The 19,567-nt window shown below is 52.0% G+C and overlaps 7 protein-coding genes across 7 annotated transcripts; 3 read left to right on the forward strand and 4 right to left on the reverse strand.

Annotated features, from left to right (window-relative positions):
• Positions 1-1,307: 1,307 nt before the first annotated feature.
• C7974DRAFT_443334 (endo-beta-1,3-glucanase-like protein) lies at positions 1,308-2,198 on the forward strand (the record flags this gene model as incomplete). The annotated part of the gene is made up of 1 exon (XM_046145448.1): positions 1,308-2,198. The coding sequence occupies one exon, from the start codon at positions 1,308-1,310 to the stop codon at positions 2,196-2,198; it is 891 nt and encodes a 296-aa protein (XP_045992829.1).
• A 1,011-nt stretch (positions 2,199-3,209) lies between these two features.
• On the reverse strand, positions 3,210-4,249 carry C7974DRAFT_380060 (uncharacterized protein; the record flags this gene model as incomplete). The annotated part of the gene is made up of 3 exons (XM_046140494.1): positions 3,210-3,630; positions 3,687-4,081; positions 4,130-4,249. The coding sequence occupies 3 exons, from the start codon at positions 4,247-4,249 to the stop codon at positions 3,210-3,212; spliced, it is 936 nt and encodes a 311-aa protein (XP_045992830.1).
• A 940-nt stretch (positions 4,250-5,189) lies between these two features.
• C7974DRAFT_319648 (TLC domain-containing protein) lies at positions 5,190-6,182 on the forward strand (the record flags this gene model as incomplete). The annotated part of the gene is made up of 2 exons (XM_046138718.1): positions 5,190-5,666; positions 5,715-6,182. The coding sequence occupies 2 exons, from the start codon at positions 5,190-5,192 to the stop codon at positions 6,180-6,182; spliced, it is 945 nt and encodes a 314-aa protein (XP_045992831.1).
• An 82-nt stretch (positions 6,183-6,264) lies between these two features.
• Positions 6,265-7,295, reverse strand: C7974DRAFT_60742 (uncharacterized protein). Its single transcript, XM_046146952.1, has 2 exons — positions 6,814-7,295; positions 6,265-6,765 (listed from the first exon to the last, which is right to left on the reverse strand). The coding sequence occupies exons 1-2, from the start codon at positions 7,139-7,141 to the stop codon at positions 6,347-6,349; spliced, it is 747 nt and encodes a 248-aa protein (XP_045992832.1). The 5' UTR covers positions 7,142-7,295; the 3' UTR covers positions 6,265-6,346.
• Positions 7,296-7,704: 409 nt separating this feature from the next.
• On the reverse strand, positions 7,705-9,929 carry C7974DRAFT_60706 (uncharacterized protein). The gene is made up of 4 exons (XM_046146951.1): positions 9,217-9,929; positions 8,986-9,163; positions 8,460-8,938; positions 7,705-8,402 (listed from the first exon to the last, which is right to left on the reverse strand). The coding sequence occupies exons 1-4, from the start codon at positions 9,701-9,703 to the stop codon at positions 7,744-7,746; spliced, it is 1,803 nt and encodes a 600-aa protein (XP_045992833.1). The 5' UTR covers positions 9,704-9,929; the 3' UTR covers positions 7,705-7,743.
• A 765-nt stretch (positions 9,930-10,694) lies between these two features.
• Positions 10,695-13,507, forward strand: C7974DRAFT_344142 (permease family-domain-containing protein). The gene is made up of 8 exons (XM_046139330.1): positions 10,695-11,256; positions 11,306-11,395; positions 11,446-11,542; positions 11,591-12,036; positions 12,089-12,198; positions 12,249-12,729; positions 12,778-13,009; positions 13,061-13,507. The coding sequence occupies exons 1-8, from the start codon at positions 11,164-11,166 to the stop codon at positions 13,285-13,287; spliced, it is 1,776 nt and encodes a 591-aa protein (XP_045992834.1). The 5' UTR covers positions 10,695-11,163; the 3' UTR covers positions 13,288-13,507.
• A 2,867-nt stretch (positions 13,508-16,374) lies between these two features.
• Positions 16,375-18,780, reverse strand: C7974DRAFT_60797 (PAS domain-containing protein). Its single transcript, XM_046146953.1, has 5 exons — positions 17,985-18,780; positions 17,776-17,926; positions 17,697-17,727; positions 17,265-17,651; positions 16,375-17,219 (listed from the first exon to the last, which is right to left on the reverse strand). The coding sequence occupies exons 1-5, from the start codon at positions 18,670-18,672 to the stop codon at positions 16,446-16,448; spliced, it is 2,031 nt and encodes a 676-aa protein (XP_045992835.1). The 5' UTR covers positions 18,673-18,780; the 3' UTR covers positions 16,375-16,445.
• Positions 18,781-19,567: the final 787 nt, after the last annotated feature.

A 19,567-nucleotide genomic window follows, 5' to 3' on the forward strand; every position in this document is an offset into this window, starting at 1 on the left:
GAGGCAGAAGCGACATAGTGAGGTACCACGTGGACAGACAGGAGCCTAGTGGGCATCGGAAACTTTTGCTTGGGCGTGTGTGCTTATAACGTCGTATATTAATCTCATCTACAGGGATCATAGAGATATTCCTACCGAGATTGCAACGGATCGTGCGAACACCACGAAATGCGGGGGATTTTTCACATGATTGATCCCCTAGATCGCGTCCAGACTGAGCCGAAATGCTCGCTTAAACAAACACCTTCTTCTTTCCACTTTTGGAGCGAGTGCGCCTTCCTTGGCCCGGACCTTCTTTCTTGTTTGGCTCACGATGCGCCGTCGCTACAACCAATGAATGCCACTGCTTCTCAAAAGGACATGATCACCTGTGTAACTCAAACATAACTCGAATCTTGAGATTGTACTCAATACCTTGAATTTTATGCTATGGAACTACATCGGCCTCATGGCAGCTTTTGCGGAGGAAGTAAAGTAAAATCGAGATTTACAAGACTACCCAAGTGTCACTCATTGGCTAATGACTGTGCTTCCAGGCAGTCGATTTGACACGATGATCGGAGAGACTGACCGTCAAAATTGCCAGACACGAAACTCATGCTAAGATTGTCGATTGGGTGCTGTTCTGCTATCACTGTTTGAGTTTAGAGTGCAGAGTCGCTCAATATGGGGTGTGGACATGTGACTATGAACTGCACATTCTCAACAGTCTCGCTTTCTGATTCCTGCCAGCGTGAACATACGAAGAGGGCTAACACGCTCTTCACTTCACTGTCCTTTGTCTCTAAGCACCATTCACACCCATCCGCTCCACCAAACTGATACAAACAGTCAGTGCTAACACTTAGCTATTCGTCTCATGTATACAGACTTGAGAGCCAGCCTGATCACGACTATCGGCTATGCCGTAAGGAGGTGGGCTTCCATGTAGCTGTATCGAATTAACTTGGCAAGGTCATAATGGTAGCTGTACCAAGGTACTGATAATGTCAATTCATCTAAGAATTACAGTGCAAACTCATCGGCTGACCTAGGAACGGGAATGTTTCCCAAAGGATAGCAGCGCGATTTCATTGACATCCTAGACAGTTTACATATAAAAGTCTCAGTGGTTTACACCTGCAGTTTTGTAGGGGAAATAGCAGAGAAGATTTTCAGTGGCCTCCAGTCGCCTCATCACCCACCTTAGCAAACAATTTTGGATAGACTCATTTGTCAACAGCTTTCAAAAGAGCCTGAGGTGCACGACTTGTAATTTTGCCTCCCCCAAAGCAGATTTCAATATACTCACACGTCCAGACCTCAAGATGGCGACGAAAAGCATTGCCTTGATCCTGGCCGGGATCTCGCTCGTTCGATCAGCTCCACCAACGGTCCCAGGCTTCGCGCTGACCTGGAGTGACGACTTTATTGGCACTGCCAACAGTCTGCCCAACCCTGCCAACTGGATCGTGGACACTGGTACTTCATATCCTGGCGGTCCAGCCAATTGGGGCACCGGCGAGATCCAGACCTACACAAGCCGTCCCCAGAACCTGAAGCTCACCGGCGACGGCGTGCTCCAGATCACTCCTCTCCGCGACGCGAGTAACCAGTGGACATCCGCCCGCATCGAAACCCAGCGCACCGACTTCCAAGCCCGTGACGGCGGGAAGATGCGCATCTCAGCCCGCATTATCATGCCCGACATCACGGGAGAAGCTGCTGTTGGCTACTGGCCAGCCTTCTGGACACTCGGCAACAATTACCGCGGAAACTATCAGAACTGGCCCTCTGTGGGCGAGTACGATATCATGGAGAACGTCAACGGTATCAATCGCGTCTGGGGTGTTCTGCACTGCGGTGTCAACCCCGGCGGCCCATGCCGCGAGACTGACGGTCTACCAGGCAACATTCAGTGCCCCGGGACACCGTGCCAGGGGAACTGGCACGTTTACACTCTCGAGGTTGACCGTGGCGCGACTCCCGAGAGGCTCACTTGGAGCGTTGATGGCGTCAATTTCCACACTGTGACTGAAAACGATGTTGGTGCTGCAACGTGGGCGCAGGCTGTACACCATGGTCATTTTGTTCTGCTAAATCTGGCAATTGGGGGTGCTTTTCCGAACAATCAGCGTGGAAGTGCGACGCCTATTCCGGCAACGGTGCCGGGAGTGCCGCTGTATGTTGACTGGGTGGCTGTTTACAACTCTGTTTGAGCGCCAGTCTGGTGTGTGGTACAAGTAGATCGTTTGGTGCCGATAAGGACCATCCTGGATACCTTTAGTGATGCGGGTGTGTTGTCTCGGATGGTCTCTAGGTGAATATGTGTTACTGTTAGCCACTTCTCCAAAGAGTCAAGTCATTGTCGAATATTTCTTTGGCTTGGCTTATTTCTTTTCTCCTTCCACAAGCACTTGAACCTATATAACAGCGTTTGAGAAGTAGCAATGGCAGCCTTGAACCGTTAGAAACCCGAGTCACTACCAGCATTGACTGCTTGGTGTCATAGTCAGCTGAAACCGTCGGACTAGCGCATACTGACTGTTGTCATTCACTTGATCGCTCCCTGTTATTTGAAGACTCACCTGCTCAACCATGCAATCACTTTCTCACGGGAATCGGTCTACAACTTTCCCGCACACCGACTTTTCATAGTTCAGCCAGCTTTGGGTGCCCTGAAACGTCGTCCTAAGCGGTGCATATTCTGGCTTGCCCAGACGGGCGAAAGCACAATCCATGCGGAGTCGCCTCTTTTGCTCATATCGATGCAAAACTTCACGCTCAAGACGCAGTCTCTCCGGGATCTCGCGCTCTTCTGCCTCTTCTTCTTCGAGCCGTTCCTTTCGGCGGCTTCTCTCCCTCCTGCAGAGCTCTGCGGTGATGACTCTTCTAGCACGTACATCTTCAACGTCATATGAAATAAGGAGTTCGACTTGTAATTTCATCCTGCCTATTGCCGGATGCTCGAGGAAATACTACAGCCGGCGAGAGCTTTTGTACTCTGTCTCATCTAGTGTGTTTGTATGCCTGTCATGGTCATAAACACCTCCTGCTGCCCGCATCGTGGGCCTTTCCAGTATCTTACATGCATGTCATGTCATGAATGCCCTCTTCTACTCGTGTTGTGCCCCATCTGATATCTCTCATGCCCGTCCCGGTCATGAGAAAATCCTGTTGCCTCTTTGTGTCTCATCTGGTGTCTTTCATGCCTGTCACGGTCATGAAACCTACTGCTGCCTCGCGATTTTGTCGAGGTTGCGCTCTTCCTCGTCGCTATCTGGCTCCTCGCCACGCGCGCTCTTCTTGAACCTGGGCTTGTCCTCGGCAAGCGTGATCTCCAGCTTTCGATAAGCGAACATTCTGCCACTGTTGGCGGCCTTGAATTTCTCGGCGCTGTCGAACTCCTTGAAGCGGATCGCAATAATGCCGTCTTCTTCTTTGTCATACAGCGTAACATTGGTGACATCGCCATATTTCTCCGCTTCATCGCGGATGTCTTCCTTGATATCGAGGATTGCACCCGGGTCTTCGTCGAGTTCACTTAGCGTGAAAGCGTAGCGCAGGATGCATACCTTAGCCCATTTGTTTTTCTTGGGTACAAAGGCTTGGGCCACTTCTTCTTCGTTGTCTGACCATTCTGCGAGTTTGCTGTGTGTGTTAGTGACTTGCATTGTGTCTTCGCGAGGCGGAGAGTTTGGACATACCGATTGAGCTCAGCCCTGTTGCGCTCAGAGGCCTTCTTGTCCTTGCGTGTTAGCTTTGATGCGATCGTGTCGCTATCCGTGTACTTTTTGTAGGAATAATCTGCCTCTTTCACGTGGATCGTACCGTGTGACTGGTCTTCGATGTTCAGGTAGTAATCGTCCATCATCTGGATTGCCAGATCCACCGAGTCCTTCTTGAAGTATACGATCAGGCAGTCGCCGTTGAAGTTACCCTCATCGTCCTTGTACATCTTGATGCGCTTGTTGCCGTCAGCACCCTGGTCGATGATGCCGTATTTCTTGAACGCTTCTTCGATCTCGTACTCATTGGTGTCGCGCGGAAGGTTGCTAACGTAGACTGCACGGTTTTCTTGAACTCGCGGCTTCTTGCTCGCCTGTTGTTTACATTAGCGGATTCAGTAGTTCACTTGGGTGCAACCTACATCAGGTTCCTGTACGGCTTTGCGCTTCAGGCTGGCGGTGTCAGGCTGTACGTTCATGGGGGTCTCAGAGTTAACCAAGTCAGCCTCGGTCAGAGGGTTCTCGACGATCTCGTGCGCCATGTTTGAGGCAAGATCTATCAAAAGTAAGGTGAAGTGAAAGTTCCTGGCGCAATTTTGATCAAGTCACTGCGCAAACGGTGGGGAGAAGGTCCGTGGAAGGAACTGTATAGTACCAGATCGAAAGGTCGCTTGGCAGCCAGGGACTCTGGACGCGTTGTCTGCCTGCCTCTGCGTGTAACGAGGTAAGGCGCAGGTGCTGGCGGCTCTTCGAAGTTGGGCAGTAACTTGCTGCGGTGTCGTTGTGGTGCGTTTGCCTACGATGGAGGGAGACAGCTTCGAGCTCGTTTGTTGTGGCAGAAAAGTTTGGCGGTGAGCTAGGCGGCGTGGCTGTCGACAGTGCTAACGATTTTTGATCTTCCTGGACCCCTGGAAGACGAATAGACCCTTTAGTCGTTGGTTTCAGGATGTGTTGGCCTCCAGAAGTGTGATCAGGGCCGCTGTTTGAGATGGCCCTCGTTAGTCTCTCGAAAGGGCTCGCCCTTGAATATCGCCATCTCGAGGGCGCGGGTGAACCTACACAGCGCTTCTGGAGATGTAGCGATGATCTTCAATATGCGTGTAGTAGCAGCAAGTCGCGATGTGGTTGTGTAGCTTCGTTGACGTTAGGCGCGTGGTTGATGAACGAGCTCGGTCCGACGTTTAGGGCAAGAGCGGCAGCCCTCGTGTTCCTGAGCACAGTGTGCCGATCTTCAGGCCCCTCCACTGCGCCTCTAACCCCACCAGGACACCATCTGTCTCACGGATCAGGCGCGACTGCGGCATCGAACGTTTCCGAGCGGTTTTCTGCTACTCACGAGGAAAGCTTACGGCCGGTAGGGCGGCCCTCCCGAGACCTGTAGAGATCTATTAAACATGTGGTTACCGCCGTTGCTAGTGTTCCCTCCATTCCAACCAGTTTACTTTCGCGATGTCTGCCTTCTTACTTCCAACCTTCCACGCCATGCGGGACCCAATACCCCCACCAACGATGCTGGTCCAGCTCACTCAGCCTCTGGCTGACAAGCTGGGCCTAAAGACAATGCCTTACCACGTTCATGAGATCCTGATAGGCTTCCTTGCGTATCATCTCATCTTACACGTAGTCTCGCCAGCTCTGTCCAAACTCGTGTGCCCAAAGACATACGCAGGCTTCAACAGGCGCACACAACTGAACTGGGATGTGCACTGGGTTTCCATGATACAAGCACTATTTATTAATGGTGCGGCTCTGTACGTGATCTTCACGGATCCCGAGAGAAAGGAGATGGACTGGAAAGGCAGGCTGTGGGGATATACGCCAGCGAGTGGCATGGTTCAGGGCTTCGCTGCTGGCTACTTCTTGTGGGATCTCCAAGTTTGTCTACAGCACTTTAGCATCTGTGGCGTGGGTGCTTTGGTGCACGCCATAGGTGCTCTTGCTATTACATGCATTGGTTTTGTATGCATACGTACATGATTGCTCGAGTACGTGCTAATTCGATTGTAGAAACCCTTTGGAAACTACTACGGTCTATCGTTCATCCTTTACGAACTATCTACACCATTCCTGAACATCCACTGGTTTTGCGACAAACTAGGCCTTACTGGATCTAAGCTCCAGCTCTACAACGGTGTGGCGCTACTCTTCACATTCTTTGCTTGCCGAGTTGTTTGGGGAACCTACCAGTCGATCATGATTTATTCGGATATCTACAAGGCCCTGACGACACCGGCATCTCAGTTGACAAGCCTCTTGCCGGGTGACGACATGTGTGGACGTAACGCCAGCAGCAAGGCATACGGAGGACCCGTCAGCTGTGAGATAACCGATTTGCCGATGTGGCTAGTAACGATCTACCTGGTGGGAAACACTGCGTTGAGTATTCTGAATGTTTACTGGTTCAGTCAGATGGTGAAGGCGGTAAGGAAGCGGTTCGTACCGGCCGAAGAGGCGACTGCAAAAAAGAGCCAATAGTGAGTGACCCAATTCGTGTCTTGGTGGAGCCTGAATCTGAGGAGGGAGAGGCGATAATGCTAGGCTGGTCTTAATTAATGTTATGTGAGTATTCGATTAGTATGCATTGCTCAACTCAACCACAACGTGATTGAGCAGTTGAAACATTCTTATTGGGTATCTTCTCAACGATTGAAACCAAGCTCTTTGATACCGTCTTCGATGGGTATCTGATCGTCCACACTCTTCATAGGGTATGCCCATTTCACAATACCCCTTCCGTCAATGGCGTATGCACCTCCTGTCTGCCATCTGCAACCTCCTTCTCCGACTTGTTGTCCCCAGACGCCTTCCTTCTTACCCAGCATATACTGGTTGTATCCATTCCTCGGATTGAGTAGATGGCCCCAATTCGAAATCCCCAGCCCCCACAGAGCATACAATCCCCTCTTTTCATCCACTATGATATCGGTCATCCACGGTCCACCCATCCTTTTCAGCCATTCGTTGGTCGCAGCTTGTGTGCAATGTGATACGACGACGAAGTGTATGGAGGTATGTCGGTTGGCTAACGATCGCAGCTGAAGGAACAGCTTCTCTGTGACTGCACCACATTAGTCGTTGGTGGATGAATACAACAGGTGTTGCCTACAAGGACAGCCACAATATCTCAGGAACAACACCACACAAGGCCTCCCATCGACTGCAGGGAACCGTAGCTTCACACTAGTTTGCGCCCTGTCGCCTGCAATCGGCGCTGATCGCACTGGATTCTGAGTTGGGGGCGGTGTCGTCCAAGAAGCGAAGGCTTTTGGCGCACCCCATTGAACGTTGGCGAATGGGTTCGAAATGCCTCCTCCTTCTGAATCCTGGGCGCCTTTCGAGCTCTTCGAGTCGCTGGCAGCGAATGGATCCGGGATCTTTACGCCGCCCAGTCCGGCTTTCCGCAATGCGATTTGTGTTGTGAATTTGCTAAGCATGGCTAGACGAACGGGCTCGTTTATACGAAGCTAGGGCGCGAGGTTCGCAAGAGCGAAAGTGGAATATGTGGCTAGCTGACGAGGCTTCGGGAGAACCGACAAGGAACCAAAATTGCCGAAGGCTTTGGAGGAAGCTCACATTTAAGGCGTAGCGAGGAGGCGTCAGGAGCGTGCAGCGCATTGAAACGGGGGCTGTCGCACGGACGCGAGGGCTAGACATCTGGAAACATTCGAACGTGTACCGACCGAAGTTGTGACAATCTGGATGTGAAGCTTCTCCATAGTCTCAAGACTGATGTGTTTCGAGGAATGGATTGTCCATGTTGTGTTCTCGTGCCATGTCGATGCGGAGGGGCCCTAGGTGGAAATGCGCTAGGCGACGTGGAGATGACGGAACGCCTACTTCGTGATTGGTACACTAAGAATTGCACACGACCATACATATGTACAGCACAACTTCGTAAGGATAAGGTGCTGAGGAGTCTAGGCAGCTTCGTTTGTCTTCAGATTAAGTTTAGACAGTAGATGTCGACGCAAAAAAGGGTATCCGGGAATAGCAAGTCAACCGCCCAACAACGTTCGTCCATCGCAGACCAGCAGAATCACCTCTTGTACGCATACAAGGAGCGACATTCCAGCACGGTTTTCCTTTTCAAGCACTCTTGCACAATGATATCCTCTTCCCACCACCATTTTGGCTCATCGGGAAGATCCTCGACGAATGGACCCCAAGTGTCCTTCCAAAGAGCTTGGCCAATTAAGGCTGAGAGCTCTTGATCCACATCATCAGAGGTGCTGTCAAGAACACATGGCAGTGTCAGTCCCATCTCGTTCTCCGTGCTCAACTCAAAGCCTGCCTCCGCCAACCAGCTAGGAACTAGCGAACATGGTTTCGAGCATCGAAAGAGTTTCTCAAGGTTCACAGATAGTCTGTCGTCTATCCACATCCGCATCATGGGGCCAGCAGTTCTGCGCACAGGAGCAGCATCCATGATTCTGATCTCGAATAGACCGCCTGGAGCAAGTAGCTTATAGCATTCGCGAAATAGCTCTGGCAGCTTCGCAGATGGGACCAAAGACGGTAAAGTTGATGCGCGTATATGGGTGAAAAAGTCCTCTGGGTATGGCAAAGGCACCGTGCCGAATTCTCGTACTGTCAAGTAAGACACATTGCTGGGAAGGCTTAGTGAGCGCTGCGGTTTGGTCGTAAGGAAGTGCACCGTTTGGCCTGGGTGCATTGCAGATGACTGGTAGACCTCAGCTGACATCACTGTTAGACGATACACAACATTGCAGCTCGAGCACAGCATCCACTTACAGAGGTTACCATAGAGTTCCAGGATCCTACCCGTGTCACACTGCGGTTTCGGAACCATCCGTGCCTTGCCTAAGACCTGCAGCTGGAACCCGGTTAACAACCACAGTTGCTGTTCGAGCAATTCTTCTTCCGAATCTGCAGGATCCTGCAGGGACTCCTTAAGTCTGTCCAAAACAAGCTGTGGGCCTGCACTTTCCAATCTTTGGATAAATCGCTGAAACCTTGTTCGAACGAAAGTGCTGTTCCCCACACCAGCAGGCTTGTTCTGCACAGCAGCGGATTGGATGGGTTGAGATACTGCCGATTTGCGAAAATCTCTAGGTACCACCATGGGAGAAAGACTGTCCCACTGAGCCAATGGTCTGAATGCGTTCACATCTGTGTTTAACTCGGGTTGCTTTTCGATCTCTGGGGCTGACGCTTCCTGGGGGTGGATCTCTCCTTCCATACGAGTCTCGATCTGTGGCACATTGGTTCTCCTATGATAGGTCAGTACAAGGTGACGAGACGTTTTTGGGTTACCGACCGCTTTGCTCTGTTGAGTACATCCGCTCTTGAGACTATTGCGTGTTCTTGCTGCTCACGAGACCCAAAGCTTGTCCGCGTGTGGACAGGAGCAATAGTGTACGGATCGCATCCGTGTGGTCCATCAATTCCATTCAACGCTTCGGTTGGAGGTAATTTCACATCCCAATGATGGTCGCCTAAACCACCAATTAGCTCTGTGAAGTCATCTCTCATAAATCATTGTACTCACGTGAAGATATAGATACGATGGAATGCGTGTAGCGGGAGGAGATGTCACCTTCGAGCTCTGGGACGTCGCACTCCGACAGGTCCATAGACCCTCCAGATGGCAGTGTTGGCGATAGCGACTTCGAGACCGTGTATGTTGGCTTTTGCACATGATCTCTCAGATGATGTGGAAGCTCGAGTTCCCAATTAGGAAAGTCTTTCGCTACCGCTTCGCAGACAGGCTGAAGTGATCGCGGGTCTATTATTGCCTGGGGTCTCGAATTCGGACTTGTCGATGGCCTTCCTTTGGATGAAGATTTGGAAGAAGTCCTAGCCTTGATCTTCTTGAGCCCGGACGTCCACCATTCTTGTCGATCGGTCGAGCTGGAACTCCTGGACGTTACTGAGGTCCTAACTGAGGGCGTTCCTGACGCATGTTCGCGAGCTTTCCGTTCTTTCCGCTGCCCTACGCTTTCTCCGATCTGCCACGAGAGATCGGCCGCGAACATTGTCAATCGTCCTAGAAGAGCATGTACTGGGGCATCAATAAGCTAGACTCCACCAGATCTGAGGGAGAACGAGCGAAGAAGTATCATAAGTTGTGACGATCGCACGTCAGGGCACGACTTTGTGGTAAGACATAAAGCAGGGTTGTCGGGAGAGGACTTCCCAGCGGATTGCGCAACAGGCCCTTCACCATGCCGAGCACGCTAAGAGACGCGATCGGCGGCGAGGTCTCATTGGTCCAATCTACCAGAACAATGAAGGTCATCAAGTTCAGGTTGAGTAGGAGCCACCTTCTGCACAGTCAGTCGTACCAGAACACTAGCGCGCAGACCGACGGGTGGACCGTGGAAGGCCTCGGGATGCTGACCATGTCGCTGGGGTTGTGATCCACACGTGGTAAGCGCGTGTTCAAACTCTCGCACCGACAAGACGTTTGTCGGAAAAGGAAAACGCCCATGTCATACGGCGGAGACAGGTGGCTAGCTTATCTGCGCTACGACGCCATGTTCCAGGTTGCCACTGTTTTCGGTGGCTACCCCTTGACCTACAGAAGACGTAGTTGGGCCGGGAATGCAACCGTTCGGGCAGCCGTCACAAGACATGAGGAAGTTAACTTGATACTGTCAGACTCCAAAGCCAGCCAGATGGGCAACTGTGGCGGTCGATCGTGCCGTCGACATTCCCACAAGGTTTGTCTTTGCCGATAAAATTCAAGGATCAGGCCATTCACAATCGCAACACAAATGCGGGATGGGGGGCAACAGCTGCAAGTCGTGGGCTCCGCGGTAGGGCCGGGGAGTCGGACAGAGTTCTGGCAGGGGACGTCGAAGGTTCACCGGGTTGCTCGTTTCGCAACAGATGCATTTGCGGAGCGACTGACATGGAGGCGATCTATCGCCCACCACTAAGAGTACAGCTCTGATCTGCGTTAGCTGTTCCTGAACATAAAGACTAGGGCGCCTGGACGACCCCTGACTCGGTTCGACAAGCCACAAGAGCACAGCGCTAGCTCACCAATCCCAGTTCGACCTCCAGCATCTCCACTGCGACACAACGCTAGTCCAACAAAGCATCCCTTGTAGAATGTCCGAATGCGCGCCTCGCGCTGCGGCCGTGCTGTCATTTGCAGATGACGGTCTCTTAGCGCTTGCTGCTGCTACCTGGTATCTGTTGCGTACGTGCCTGCACTCTTGCCCCACCTGCAACATTCATTTGAAAGATAGAAGGCGTTTTGGCCTTGAACCACCCCAGGAGCTGCTCCCGTGTGAGGGTCTATTCCCGTCCTTTGACCCACATTGTCGCCTGGGTACAACTGTCGTTGAATCCTCCTATGATTCAACCTCCCTCCAGCCGTTAGCAACGCACGGTCGCGGTCAAGCATAAGTCACGGTCTTGCTACGGAACCTTAATTTACTTCTTTCCGGCCTCTTACTCTTCGTTCTCCAAAGGCATCGTTCACACAATGGAGGCACTTCGTATGTACCGTGATGGGGTCAACAGCTTCCTCGGGACTTCAACATTTGGTCGAGTCTTTCGACTTGAAGGTTGCGGACATGTATGGACTATTTCTTTGCGCCAGAGATATCAGCTGATCATAGACGCAGGAGAAAGAGATTATCAACTCGAGGTTCACCACGGAGATCCGAGCTGGTCTGACAACTTTCTTCACTATGGCTTACGTCATATCCGTCAATGTATGTACCCACTTCTCCAACAAGACGAGAATTATGACTGACAATACAAGGCCTCCATTCTGTCCGATACAGGCGGCAATTGCGTCTGCAATGATGCGGTCGACCCTCTATGTATGAACAACGTAGAATACGCGGTCTGCGTTCAAGGTCAGTCTGTCAGATGTTTGCAGCTCCACGTAGCTCACGATACCCTAGATCTCAGGCGGTCACTCGTTACTGCAACGGCAGCTATTTCAGGTTTCAGCTCAATCTTGTTCGGTTTTCTCACCAATATGCCAGTTGCCCTTGCACCTGGCATGGGCCTGAATGCGTACTTCGCCTATCAGGTCGTCGGTTTCCATGGCAGAGGGATCATATCGTACAATCTTGCGCTAACGGCTGTCTTCATTGAGGGCTTCATCTTCATCGGACTTTCGTTGGTCGGAATGCGACAATGGCTCGTCAAAGTCATTCCGAACTCACTCAAAATCGCCACAGCCTGTGGTATCGGACTTTTCCTAGCATTGATCGGTCTGAGCAATAGTACCGGTATTGGTGCGATCAGCGGAGCCAGGGATACACCGCTGCAACTCGCAGGCTGTGCTGATGAGTACAAAGACGACTTAGGTATATGTACGAGTCACAAGATGACTTCGCCAACAGTGAGTTGTGAGCAGATATAGCGAGAGGAAAATGACTGACATGAAAACTCAGCTGTGGATTGGTCTTACTTGCGGAGGGATAGTAACGTCCTATTTAATGATTTTCAAGGTCAAGAGTGCGATGATTATCGGAATTTTGATAGTGTCGATAACCGCATGGCCGTAAGTCAACAAGAATTTTACGTCGAAATCATGAACTCACATGTCTGCAGACGAGGTACAAACATCACCTATTTCCCTAATACTTCCATCGGCAACGACCGATGGGACTACTTCAAGAAAGTTGCTTTTTTCCAGCCCATCGACAGCACTCTCAACACTTTGGACTGGAATGTCAGTCAGAACACTTCCCACTTCGTTCTCGCTCTTTTCACTTTTCTTTACGTTGATATTATCGACTGCACGGCTACACTATACTCGATGGCTCGCTTCTGTTGTGCTGTAGATCATGAGTCTGGCGATTTTCCACGATCTACTCTAGCCTACTGTACAGATGCATTCTGTATCTCTGTGGGCGCTCTTCTTGGTGTTTCACCTGTTACAGCTTACATTGAATCCGGCGCTGGTATTGCAGAAGGCGGCAAGACAGGCCTGACTGCAATAGTAGCCGGTCTCTGCTTTCTCGTTTCGATGTTCTTTGCCCCCATTTTCGCATCCATCCCTCCGTGGGCAACCGGATGTACGCTTGTCATCGTGAGTATACTATCAACGCTTTTGTTACCTGCTCTAACACACACACAGGTTGGATGCTTGATGATGCGACAAGTAACGAGCATCAATTGGCGGTACATTGGAGATGCAATTCCCGCTTTCGTTACGCTCATGTTCATCCCGTTCAGCTACAGTGCAGCTTACGGGCTGATTGCTGGCCTCTTGATCTATACCGCGCTCAACGGCATGGCATACCTCACTCAGCTTATCTCTGGTGGCCGTATCGTTCCTGACGATGCAGATGCCCGGGAGTACTGGTCTCGTAAGTCTCCATTGCTTTGACCGTATCTTTGGTACTAATGCCTGCTTTTAGTTAGACCAGGTGGTCGAGACCCTTGGTTCGTCAGAGCTGGGCAAGATATTGCGGATCGCCTTAATGGCGATCATAAGAACGATGCGTCATCGATCAGAAGCGGCACCTCTTCCTGGCGCCACGAAAGGATCGGCTCCAAGAGTTCAAACCGGGAGTTGAGCAGTTTGACCATCAAACCAAATGATCCTACAGATCCCAGGCTTGAGAAGGTTTTGCGAAAGCTCTAAGCTACTTGGCAAGGATGTTGCCTGTATACTGTACAGATTGATATCAATCCAAACAATAGGTGGCGGGCCACACGTACCCATCTACGTTCCATCTTCAAGCAACCGCGCGCCTGTATTCGGCTCTGGACTGTTGACTATTGTGCTAACATGGATGCCTTATTTTTTTTAGCTCGGCATTGACATATTCCGTGAGGATCTATCCAGCCTAAGCGACCGCCCTAAGTACCGCTGCCGGCCGCGTCCCCACCATCGCAAAGCTGAAACACTCCAGCCGCTAAGATCTGCTGTTCTAACAACCTCGTTCTGTTGGTGTTCAAGGGTCCGCTCTTTCGTTGACAATGTCCAGGAGGATATTCCGATACTCTCGACAAATCACATCGTGTTCCAGCAACAGCCCGGGTGCAAAAGTTGGTCAACTTGAGAGCAGACGAAGCAGACCCCCCCTCAATTGTGCTCGGATGCATATCCCCGTGGGTATGTTAATCCAAAACTCCGCATGCCGAAGTTTGAAATGGATGTATATCTGCCCAGCGTTAAGTCGCCAACCCGTCATGGTTCGAGAGAGACTGGCATCGCGCAACGACCATGCTCGAGCCTCGAACCTGGAAAATCAACATCGTAGCTGTTCATCAAACCTTACTCCTGACTCGAGCATGGATATACGACTCTAGCGTATGGTATGCCGTGCCTGTCCGGTGAGTTCGTCAGTAACCGTGCCTGTATCCCTGACCATCAAAATCCGTTGTCTCGGCTCCCGTAAAAGCAACGCAGCAGGCAACTTCCATGTGACTTCCCGGCACCTGTTTGTAGATCATTTCGTCTATCTGACGCACCGGACAGCCTGAGAATTGAGGCAACCCAGCGAGCCCTCTCATGCAGTCCAGGCTGAACGCATACCAAAACGACTCACGTTGGTACGTCACAAGATGCCGGCGCGGCATGCATACAGCAAGATTTGGCCAATCTAAATCAGCGTAACGTCCATCTAGAGGTCCTGACTTGCTGGTACATGCCGCAGCGGCACATGTATCAAGCCGACGTGGTGGGGTGATGCGCGTGTACATTGCAGTTCATCCTATGAACAAAAGCACAGAAGAATTTTGCTTTTGTCGATCATCACACTCTTGATGAGGAAGTAACGGCGAGACGTTGAGCTCGATTAGCGAGGTGCGCCGAAGATGCAAGAAGAAATGTTGGCTACATGAGGCAGCTGTTCACGATAAGTTCACGTTGCAAAAGCAGACATAAAAAGCAACGTTCTTCTTCGCTTTCTCTTTCGGCGATGTCAAAGTTGCTTGCTTTTTAGCAAAGCGTCCCTGAAGATGTTCGTACCGGTCGTCGCTGTCTACATCGACTGTCGTGTCTGGTCGTGCTTTCTCCATCAGAGAGCTCCTAAACCGACCTTCCTACTGCACCGACAACCTTTCGACTCACACAATCCCCTGCAGAACGCGTATGCTGCGCAACCACACCTCTATGCGGCTGGCAGACTCTTCCAGCCGCTAGATGACGCTGCATCAGCCTGGGGCGATCGACATGGCGAGCAGAATAGATTGACAATGCACCCTGCGACCGTTATCCGTCAAACTCCGTTGCACGGCTGCCGTTCGGTAGTTCGATACATGCGCGCAATTGGAAACCTCGTCTACCAGGTCCAGGTCCAGCGCCGACTCTACCAGATGCTGGTTGCTGCATCTGTCAAACGACAAAGTGGGCGGTGAGGTGAGTCGCTTCCGTGAGGTTGGTGTGCCTGACAGATGCGCCAAGGTCAACATATGAATGAACAAGCCTCAGCGGTCGGCCATCACGATATCGAGATGCTGCTGCATGCTATCACTGCTGCTGGTTAACGCTTCATTACGCCCTTCTCCTGAGACCCCACCTACAAAACAGGCCACGCGGCCTACACATCACCAACTATGCGTACTCAGCATTCGGGTGGGCTCCAAAATTCGATTCTTCTGTTACCGTAGCACTTCTAGAACCCTATCCAGATGCCTGGATATTCTCGTGGCAACCCGGCGCGTGTCTGTAACATGTCTTGATCAGATCCCAGCCGCTCACACCAATGCTACACACGGCGCCCTGCAGGCCAGAGACACGACCTTCAGTGTACCGACACAATTTCCACCTCGCTACTTTCGATATCCGCTTTTGAGCCACTTGGGTGCGTGCAGCGGGAATTCGACGTTGTGCTTACGTCCCTGCAACCGCTTGGCCATGCCGTGCGACGCAGCCACGAACACCAGCGGTGAGCAGGACGCGCGCTCGGGCGAGGGTTCAAATACTCGAGGTGATACCGCATCCGCTCCCAGGATCACCCTTTCGCGCTCGCAGAGGCTTGGAGCAGGACAACCCTTCGTTCCACCAGTAGAGTCCGGCTGGCATGACCATACGGCGACATGCATTGGGCGACAAGCTTGCCAGCGCGAAGAACCTCAACAGCATCACACCAACGGTAGGGAATTCCGTGGAGGACAGCGCCGCAATACGACTGCCGCTGTCGCACCCGTATACATGGTCGCTACACTGCTGGAGCACATGTCGGCGATGTCTCATGTTGGATCACAGACCGAACGCTTCCGTGACGCCTCATGGCGCCCAAACGCTCAAGCGACATCTCAACAATCTTCAGGGACTTTCGTCACCGCTGAAAAAACACTAGAATGCCACTACATGATTTAATCGATTTGATGTTGCCCGTGGCAGCATCGAGGTAGCTGAAATTGATCTATTTCTGCGCTGTAAACAAAGATCTAAAGTACGATGAAATCGCAGCCCTTCTCGTTCAATCAAGCCCCCAGACCCGCAACAAAGGACATCAATGTGCACGGTAAGATTCAACTTTCGAACTCAGGATCAGCATGTCCCTGATGTCGAATGGAACAACGCATACATTGTGACGACCAGGGAGAGGCAAATACACCTGTGCTTGGAACCCTAATTACATACTTCAAGTAGGCCTTATTCTACGACACATGAGCATATTGCTATCCCCGGTGCAAATTCATCGATAGGAACGACTGATAATACACTGTAATACCAACATTGATCTCGTAAGCGGACATTACACATACTCATCATCGTTCATACTCAAGACCTATAATCACCATGTTATACAATACAAACCACAGACCATAATCCACAATCCACAGTCCTCAAAGCGTGCCCCCAACCTTCCGCGTTCTCCCCCGCCCATTCACACTCTTAACCGCGACCGCCGTAGCCATCGACCCCAGCCCATTAGAGCGCTCCTCGTGCTCGCGCGACCGACTCCCAAACGAATCCCCCCGCTTCTGCGCCCCCTGGATATCCCGCATATAGTCCGCATACAGCCTGCTCCCGCCCATCGACCGCAGCGACGCCTTGCGGACGTTGTCGCCGCGCACCGACGGAGTGGTGCTCGTCGCGGTGCTCGTGGGGCTCGAGCGGTGCTGGTAGCGCTCGGGCGTGTACTCGAAGCCGCGGAAGCTGTTGTAGCTCTTTGCGCGGGCGTGGGGCGCGGCGGAGTCGCGCGGGCGGGCGGGGCTGGGCGCAGATAAGCTGCCCATGTTCGACAGGTTGTGGGCCGCGTCTTCTTTGTCGACCATGATGATCATGATGACGCCGACTTTGGCGTCGGAGCCGGTCAGCGGCGTGCAGTGGATCCAGCGCGCCTTGCCCTCGATGGCTTCCAGGTCGCTGGTGAGGATGCTGGCGTTGTCGTCGACAAAGGGGACGTCGAGGTGTGTGCCGGGGCGGGTGACGCGGGTTAGCCAGGAGATTTTGGCGGTGACGCCGATGCCTTGCGCGAGGGCTTGGATGAAGGAGTCGCGGACGTGCTCGGGGCCGCCGATGTGGTCTTGCAGTTTGGATTGGCAGAGGCCGGGGATACGGAGGGAGGGAGAGGTGAAGATTATGCGGAGCGAAGGGTAGGGACGGACGAGCATGTACTGGGTGTGTTAGCGATGGTAGTAGTGTAAAGACGGGGTATGTACGTTTCGGTATACTCCTGGTACTTGTCCAGCAAAACGAGATCGAAGACCTTCTTGAGAGATCCGCTCCTCGATGCCCACGAAGCGGCGCTGTGTGGGGCTCTGGGGTGGCCACGGTGAGCTAGGTCTAGAATCGGTGCGCAGTGAGTCGCTTTCCCTTATTGATCCCTTTTCTTCATCATTCAACATATCCCTGAATTCCCGCAGAGCTTTGAGTGTAGGTCTGTTCTCTAGCGGGTCCGCAATAGGTGTTTCAGGGCGGTCTCCAGTGAGTAGCTGATGGAAGGAGTCGATCGTCTTGCCGCCCTCTACCAGTTGGGTCACATCAATTCGCGCGCCGATGAAGTAGCGGAGAACACCCTTGTTGTCTTTCAGAGGCGCAAACATTACCTGCCAAATTTAGCATTGCCCGAAGAATAGGAGTTAGCAACATACAAGTGCCAGAAATGGAGTGCCATCTTGTCGACTGCGTGTCGTAAGTATCCGCGCAAACGCTTGAACGCCTGATACTCACTATTGCACCACAGTCTCGTTGACCTCTTCTTGCTCCTCGACGGCCTTGTCCAGTCTCTCGATGGCGCGCTTGTCGGTATTTGGTCCATGAAGGAAGCGACAGGATTTCCCGATCGCATATCCGCTGCCGTACTGAGTCGTGTTGTAGAACTCTGGCACTGTGGTTAGACCTCTCAATCATCAAGATAGTCACGCTGCTACCGCACTCACCATCTGAGGCAAAAACGATAGGGTTGCCTTCTTGCGTCGGATCGCTCAGACAGTACACTTCTGCCAAACCATGGACCAGCTCGCGCATGACTGGTGTAATCCTGCCAATGATCTCCTGGTTGAGCAGTTCTGTTACCACGTCCACCACATTAAAGGTAATATATGCAGGTAGAGCCTCTGCGACAAGCTCATCCAGTGCGCGCTGAGAAAGCTCCTCGAATTTCGGATCGAGAGACGCGGCAGCGGCTTTTGTTGGCCAGCTCGGTTGTTGCGTGATTTGGTCTGCCAGTGCATTGGCGTACTGTATCGCTTTCAAGGCTTTCTTCGAGTCAAGATATCGCACCAGAGTCGGGACGCAGTGCGCGCGGTATCGCATGAGGAATGTAGTGAACCGCTGCAGCTGGGCATTGTCTTTGAGAATGACATCCAGATGCTCGACTGAGAACAGGCGCTCCGCAACGATCTCGGCTCGTTTGTCTGTCTTTGCGGGAGGTGGCGGACTGAGGTCAAAGGCATGTTCCAAGTCGGTAGACTGACGATTGATCTTCATCAAGTTATATCCAGTATCCTCAGCTTCGTCGAGCGAAGGTGTGTCGTCAAAGTCATCTGGTTCGCTTGCCGAGTCTATGCGCGGAAGAGAGCGCACCATGTAGCCGTCCTTGAGGGCCTCGCTCACGTCTTCGTCCATGGTACGATTCGGGAGCGGGAGCGGAATGGCACGAATCCTGGCCGCAAATCTCCTGTCGAGTGGTAGATGGGCAAAATTCTCCACTCGACGAATCGCGGCGACCAACTACATGCTAAATGACGCGCGTGAACGACCCGCGATTATAGTCTTGGGGCTGCATGATGGGAATAGACCCGCATATTGCTGCAGGTAGACCGAGCTATTCGTTAGTTGGTGTCGCTAGAGTTCGAATCTGGAGAAAATGGACCACGGATTGCACCACATATCAAGGAACGCCTGACGAGCAGCAGACCAAAAAAGTGCCCCGGTCGGTCGCGTGCCTAATTCAGGAAGAGGAAGCTGATGTCGTTCCCCGCTTCGGTGAAGGAGGTCATCTTGCCGTAGACTTGCTTCAACAAGCACCGTCAACCAGATTGCAACAACCTACAAAAGATATATCATACATGTCGAACGCAGGTACCAGTCGCGTCTACATCCGCGCAGATGTCTACTGAAACTCAGAAGCTGATACTGGGCGTGGTAATTCGGAGAATATGCGGGCGGAGGGAGCCCGCTGGCAACGATTTGCTGCGTATACAACCGCTAGCGCTTGAACTGCGGCAATCGATGGTGATCTTGTATAGTACAAACGTTGAAGGCGCCATGCATGATACTAATTGACATCGGCGAAAGGGCAACAGGGTTGCGCCCTACTTTTGTAATCGTCGTCTGACTCAATTGGGGGTAGGATCTCAAGTCCATACGTCCATACCTACCGTTTAGTGATTGCCTTGTCTGAAACCTGGTTAAGCGGCAAAACTATCAGCTTGCGGAGCTTCAGCCTGCCGATCTGGTGTTCAGCCTTCGGGATGACGAGAGATCGCAGGTTGCAGTCAAGCTCATTGGTAGAACAGAT

Source organism: Boeremia exigua (genome assembly GCF_020726555.1).
Source record: "Boeremia exigua strain MPI-SDFR-AT-0100 chromosome Unknown C7974scaffold_12, whole genome shotgun sequence".
Classification (NCBI taxonomy): Eukaryota; Fungi; Ascomycota; class Dothideomycetes; order Pleosporales; family Didymellaceae; genus Boeremia; species Boeremia exigua.

Coding starts and splice junctions, on each gene's coding strand:
- C7974DRAFT_60742 (XM_046146952.1), bottom strand. CDS start 7,141: ATGCTTAGCAAATTCACAACACAAATCGCATTGCGGAAAGCCGGACTG. Junction 6,766..6,813: donor GAGATATTGTGGCTGTCCTT/GTAGGCAACACC, acceptor AATGTGGTGCAG/TCACAGAGAAGCTGTTCCTT.
- C7974DRAFT_344142 (XM_046139330.1), top strand. CDS start 11,164: ATGGAGGCACTTCGTATGTACCGTGATGGGGTCAACAGCTTCCTCGGG. Junction 11,396..11,445: donor CTTACGTCATATCCGTCAAT/GTATGTACCCAC, acceptor TGACAATACAAG/GCCTCCATTCTGTCCGATAC. Junction 12,730..12,777: donor CCGGATGTACGCTTGTCATC/GTGAGTATACTA, acceptor ACACACACACAG/GTTGGATGCTTGATGATGCG.
- C7974DRAFT_60797 (XM_046146953.1), bottom strand. CDS start 18,672: ATGGACGAAGACGTGAGCGAGGCCCTCAAGGACGGCTACATGGTGCGC. Junction 17,927..17,984: donor TATCGTTTTTGCCTCAGATG/GTGAGTGCGGTA, acceptor CCACAGTGCCAG/AGTTCTACAACACGACTCAG. Junction 17,652..17,696: donor GCACTCCATTTCTGGCACTT/GTATGTTGCTAA, acceptor TAAATTTGGCAG/GTAATGTTTGCGCCTCTGAA.
- C7974DRAFT_60706 (XM_046146951.1), bottom strand. CDS start 9,703: ATGTTCGCGGCCGATCTCTCGTGGCAGATCGGAGAAAGCGTAGGGCAG. Junction 9,164..9,216: donor CATCGTATCTATATCTTCAC/GTGAGTACAATG, acceptor TTGGTGGTTTAG/GCGACCATCATTGGGATGTG. Junction 8,939..8,985: donor GTACTCAACAGAGCAAAGCG/GTCGGTAACCCA, acceptor GACCTATCATAG/GAGAACCAATGTGCCACAGA.